Source organism: Lipotes vexillifer, unplaced genomic scaffold (genome assembly GCF_000442215.2).
Source record: "Lipotes vexillifer unplaced genomic scaffold, Lipotes_vexillifer_v1.1 scaffold611, whole genome shotgun sequence".
Taxonomy (NCBI): Eukaryota; Metazoa; Chordata; class Mammalia; order Artiodactyla; family Lipotidae; genus Lipotes; species Lipotes vexillifer.
The window spans coordinates 827,262-833,261 of NW_006785619.1; the positions used below are offsets into that span (position 1 = coordinate 827,262).

Genomic DNA, 6,000 nt, shown 5'->3' on the forward strand with positions numbered 1-6,000 from the left:
CTAGAGCTGCACTGTCAATTACAGTAGCCACTAGCCAAATGCCTATTAGAATATAAATTAGTTAAAATTAAGGAAAATTAATTCTGTTAAAAATTAAGTTAAAAAGTTAAAACTTCTCTTCCTCAGGGAACAGAATTTCCCTGGCATCCAATTCTGTTCCCTGGCGGTCCAGTTGTTGAGACTTGGCGCTTTCACTGCTGTGGCTGGGGTTCAATCCCTGGTTGGGGAACTCAGACCCTGCAAGCTTCATGGCTTGGCCAAAAAAAAAAAATTCTGTTCCTCAGTGCCATGACCTTCTAAGTGCTCAGTAGCCACATGGAGCTAGTGGCTACTGTATTGGACGGCACAGATTTAGAACATTTCCATCATCATGGAAAATGCTATTGGAGAGCAGTGCTTTAGAGTTTAGAGCAATTTTCCTTTCCCTGTCGCCCACCCCCAGCATCTTAAAGCTCGCCCAGAGCCCAGAGAACTTAGTTCTTTTTAGGGTGGCTCAGAAGCCACCCTCTGGGGAGGAGGTAAGATGTAGGGATGGACACCCAAGGCCTGATTTCCCCAGACTGTGAGAAAGAGCACAGGCTTCAGTTTTCCTCATCTGGTCTCTTGGGTCACGACCAGATGTATGGAAACTTGCCTCCCCCGTTCTGGGCTGTGTTTGGGGCTCTTGGTTACTGAGGGAGAAGACCTCTCTTTGTCAGTGACTAGTAAACCTTGTGTTTTAGGCTCCCCAAATTGAGCTCTGGATTCTGAGGGTACCCTCCTTCATAGGCCTCAAATTTTTTCGAGGTGTCTCCACTTAATTTTCCTGCCCATGGACTTAGGCCTAGTTCACTGTGGAGACAGACCCCTGGGAAAAAGGCATGTAAGAATTCCTGGTCCAGTATGCATTGGTCTAATCTGTGAGCGTGTCTCTGGTGTCCTATGTTTCTGTCCTATTATTCTGGCTCCTAGTTTTATCCTGGACTTAAGCTGTGTCCATGATAGCACTGGTCGCTGAAAGCCATTTCCTTCCCCTGATAATTTTTCATTGCCCTGCCCTAGCCCAGCTGGAGTTTCCTCTGAACTTGATTTTCGGTCCTGATAACTCTTCTGTATACACACATAAGCTGCGAGATTCCAAAGTGTTTTCCCTGCCACCACTTGTGTGTCTGAGGTGGGCAACACTAATATGTCCCTTCCCTGAGTCAGACGTCTATTCCTGGGTCACTACATGCACACTATCGGTGTGTTCTTGTCTAACGTTACCAACACCGATTCCAAGGAGATACGTCCCAGCTGGAGAGCCCATTTCCAACAGCTCTCTGGCTCAGCTCTGACCTTGGATAAGTCATGTGCAACCTTTCTAGGCTTGCAGTCTCATCTCTAAAATGAAGTTATAATTGCATGCAAGAACCCTTCTAGGTTTAAATGACCAGGGCTCCTCTATTCCCAAGTGAGATGTAGAGTGCCCTATTTCTCTGCATGCCCTAGTGTATGTCCCTCATTATTGTTTGCTATTCAGATCCATCCTAACCCCAAGGAGTGTTTGTGCGGTTCACCTGGCCTTGTAAAGACACAGAATAGTTTATCTCCATAGAAACTACAACTTCCATCAGGCACTACTTCAACGGAACAGGAAAGGATGTGGGTGCGTGGCCCCAACGCCCTGGTAGCTTTGAAGACAAACTACAACTCCCAGGATAGCCGCGAGATCTCTGCAGAGCAAAAGGAGTGACTGAACTCTGAGTGGAGGCCGGGCTGGTCCGGAACCACCCCGACAGTCTCCAGAAAGGGGCGTGGTTATAATTTAGGGGCGTGACCTTGCAGGCAGCAGGAAGAAGCTACCTGTTGAATCTTCCTATCCATTGTCTTCCCAGCCTTTGTAGCTAACCCTAAGAGGGAAGCCGCAAGCCACTAGCCTCTTCTGAAAAAGAGGTAAGGGGACGCAGACAAGGGGCAGCGAAGGAGGCTATTGCATTCCTTAGGAGGGGCCAAACAGCTACTTTCTACCTGCTGAGTCAGGTGAACCGTTCCATGGGGGCGGGGGACCAGCATATGATAAAAGGGCAAGGACGGAGGAGGTATTTATTTGTTCTCTTTCAAGGCTAAATTTAGGACCCTTCGTCTGCAGACCCACTGGCGGACTGTGTCTTGGGAACCCTCTTGGCCTCTGGAAGAGAAAAGAACGGGGGCCAGTTTTCCGCGGCAAAAGGAACGACCCGTCTGGGCTTCCTCCCGTCTGTGTATATCCTATCCCCCAAACGACAGAGCCATATGGCTTCCACAGTCTGGGGGAGTGCTCCCTGGTGGGGCCCACCGCCCCCAGCCCCAGCCCGGCCGCTCACGGACATCGACTTCTGCTCTGGGGCGCAGCTGCAAGAACTAACCCAGCTGATCCAGGAGCTGGGTGTGCAGGCGAGCTGGAGTGAAGGTCCCAAGCCAGGACCAGATCTCCTCCAGGCCAAGGACTTTGTTTTCTCTTTGCTTGGTAAGTAACCCTCCCAGCCTTTGGGAACTTGCAGCTCTCAGCTCCGCCTCACCCCGCCCCGGCTCTGGATCACGCCTTTACGATCCCTTCTCTTTCCTTAGGTGTCGTTCACCGCCGGGACCCTCGCTTTCCTCCTCAGGCAGAGCTCTTGCTGCTTCGTGGCGGGATTCGCGAGGGCTCCCTGGATCTGGGGGCTGCGCCTCTAGGTCCCTACGCTCGGGGACCTCACTACGACGCCGGCTTCACACTCCTGGTGCCCGTGCTTTCGCTAGATGGCACTGGGCAGGAGCTGCAACCGGACGTGGGATCCTGTTATGCATGGCTCTTCCTCCCAGAGCAGGTACGCGGAACCTCGGTCCGGGAGGCATGGCAGGATTGCCTAGGACCCCCAGTCCCAGGAGGACGTGATTCGATCCACCCAGCCCAAAGCAAAGAAACTCCCAAGGATCCGCAAATCTCCGTGGACCAGCTACACGGTGACGTCACTGAGCCTGAGGCACACGAGTCTTTGGAAAACTCACCCAGTAATGTTTCAGTGCCAGAGTTGCCTCAACAAGACGTAACCGATGTTGACTTTCCCTCACCACTGAAAAAAACGAATGGTGATGACACCAAAGCAGCCGACCTTAGCCCAGTGCCACAGCCGTCAGAGGCTCCGGAGGCATGGCCCACATTGTGCCCCGCCCAGGTGGCTGCCTGGTTCTTTGCTTCGCTGGCTGCGGTCGCTGAGTCCCTGTTTCCGGTCCCGGGTGCCCCGCGCTTGGTCCACGCAGCCCGCCACGCGGGGGTCACCACCATCCTCCTGGCTACGCCTGGGCCCCCGCGCCGCCTCCTGCTTTTCGACTTGATCCCCGTGGTGTCCGTGGCCGGCTGGCCCCAGGGGGCTCGGAGCCACTCGTGGGCCGGCCCGCTGGCCTCGAAGTCGTCTTCCTTCTACCTGGTGCCCGGCGGCGGCGGCGGCGGCACAGAGCGACCGGACGCCTCTGGCTGGCAGCTCTGCTTCGCCCGCCAAGAGCTGGCGCTCAAGACGCGCATACCCGTTCCCCTGCTGCAAGCGCACGCGGCGGCCCAGGCGCTGCTGCGCCCGCTGGTGGCCGGGACTAGGGTCGCGGCGCCCTACCTCCTGCGGACGTTGCTCTACTGGGCGTGCGAGCGGCTGCCCGCGCTCTATCTGGCGCGACCAGAGAATGCGGGCGCCTGCTGCCTCGGGCTGCTGGATGAGCTGGGCCGGGTGCTCGAGGCCGGGACGCTGCCCCACTATTTTCTGAGTGGCCAAAAGCTCCGTGCGGGGGACGGCGCCGCTTCGCTGCTCGGGGCTTTGGCCCTGCTTCGCAGGGACCCTGCCCGCTCCCTGCGCGCCGCTGTGGAAGAGGCCAAGGCTGCACGCAAGGGGGGCGGCTTAGCCGGCGTGGGAGGCGGGGCCCATTAAAGACGCTGTTCCTACTAACCTGGAATGTGCTTCTGTTGGCCAGCGGGATGTGGAGGGGACTGCTCTCCCCTCACCTGGGAGACAGGCTGAGCGCTTTGGGCCCGAAGAGCCCGTTCTAGAAGGCCTCCTCGCCGGTTCCTCCGCTTCCTCCCACCCTCCTCCCGCCCCATCCCTGGCACAGGTCGTTCCATTCTGGCCTCTCCACTTTCCAAATCTGTGGCCAGCACCCCTCCCACTCCGGTGCAGCGTCTGGCATCCATCTCCTGCCAGTTCTTATGGTCTTTTCTCTTAGGAGTCAATAGGGATGGGGGTAATATATTTGCTGAAAAAACGTGTAAAGGAGAAAGGTATGGAGACCAGGGACTGACCAATTTGTCTCACACAAAAGCAGAGACATTAAGGAGGCCGGATTTCACCCCAGGCTAGACCTCACCACCACCGCTATCTCTTCAGTTATTCCCCCCACCTTCCTCATCCAGTTCTGTCCTCCATCCCGGGCAGTAGGGTCCCTTTCTCCATTCTCCGGGCATCCGCCATTCCATCTATCTAAGCCCAACCTCTCCCCCCATCCAGAGTTCCATTCAGTGGAGTCGCCTCCTTGTGCCTCTTCCTCTGAACCCCGAGACATGCGGCCTTGCCTCGGCTCCGCCTGTCTCTAAGACCTTCGCCACTCCCTGCCTCTAAGGAACCCCGGGGTTCCACCCGCCCAGCTTCACCCCCCGCCTCTTTCCCGGCGTCTCCGCCCCTGCCCCGCCCCCGGGCCGGCTCTCGGAGGAGGGGGGAGCCGCTGTCGCCGCCGCCGCCTCAGCTTCCCACAGCCGCTACCGCTGCCGCCGCTGCCGCCGCTCCGCTTGGCCCAGCCGCCAGGCCCAGTGCTCACTTCGCCAGACCAGGGCGCTCTGCGGAGACACCCTCAATCCTTCCTGGGGTCCGGGACGCCTAGCCGGGCGTGGGGGGAAGCTCCGCTTGCGGGGTACAGGGAGGGAGGAGCCTGGAACCGGAGCCAGCGCCAGCCGTCCCCGGATCGACAAGACAGGACAGGTTGAGGGGCGTCGGGGAAGGAAGAGGGGGTGCTATAGGCAGTCCCGGGGAGGACAAGGAAGCCCTGTCGCAGAAACCTCTGGTGCGCTCTGACTTACAGCGGGTCTGTTCACATTTGGGGACCCGTGACAACGTGGGTGCACTCCTCTCTCGGGGGGCTGGTTGGATTGGAGGGCGTGGGATCTAAACAGCACCAGCTGTCCCCGAGGAAATTAGGGGCTGCCAGAAAGAAACAAGCCAAAAACCTATGCTCCTTATTCCGAGGTGACACAGGGCCCTCCAGACAACCACCTGGTGTAACCACTAGGAAGGGCGGATTTGGAGGTGACTTCAAAAGGAGTGGATGGTAACAAGGTGAGGAAAGGGGCTCAGCAGCTGGAACGCTGTGCCACTAGAAATGGGGGTGACTTGGTAAAAAGCGGTATCGTCCAGAGACAGGGTCTGGGAACCTCTTCTTGCTGATTGGCGACAGTCTGGATATCTCAAGGTAGAGTTTTTGGGGGATTTCAGTGAAAAAAGTGGGGGATTCTTCACTTAGAGGGTGGCAAAGGAAAAGACACCAAGGTTGGGTTCTTCCTAGACACTGGCAGCACCCCAGCAGGGGTGGGGTGAGCTAATATCCCCAAAGCTAAGGACCCACACCCTTAAAATTACAAGAGTGGCTTTGGCAGGAGTGCAGATCCCGGAAATAGGGTGGAAACGTGCCTGGGAAACGTGCCACATCCTGGAAAATTTGAGGGTCTTGGCTTTGGGATAGTGTTAGTGGGGGACAGGGACACTGGAGATCAGAGAAGGGGGAGTTTTCTGTGGAGGGCAAAGGTCGAGGGGGGCGTCAACTGAGAGGTATATAGGCTGCTGGATCTGGCGAAGCTAGCACGAGGCCCAAGGGTGGGAGCTGGTGCCTGGGGTGGGGGTCGTCTAGGTCTTATCCTCAGGTCCCGTGGGTGAGGCGGTGAGTCGGACCGGAGAGTCAAGAGCATGTCCTGGTGAGCGAGCGGGCTTCTCCGGGGGGGCCCAGCGCGCTCCGGGAGCCTGCCGGTTTTGGGGTGTCTCCTCCCGGGGC

At 57.2% G+C, this 6,000-nt stretch overlaps 1 protein-coding gene across 1 annotated transcript; it reads left to right on the forward strand.

The window, feature by feature from the left end:
• The first annotated feature begins 2,253 nt into the window (after nt 1-2,253).
• LOC103083502 (transmembrane protein 102) lies at nt 2,254-3,896 on the forward strand. Its single transcript, XM_007457765.1, has 2 exons — nt 2,254-2,467; nt 2,569-3,896. Exons 1-2 carry the CDS (start codon nt 2,254-2,256, stop codon nt 3,894-3,896), a joined length of 1,542 nt encoding a protein of 513 aa, XP_007457827.1.
• The last annotated feature ends 2,104 nt before the right edge of the window (nt 3,897-6,000 follow it).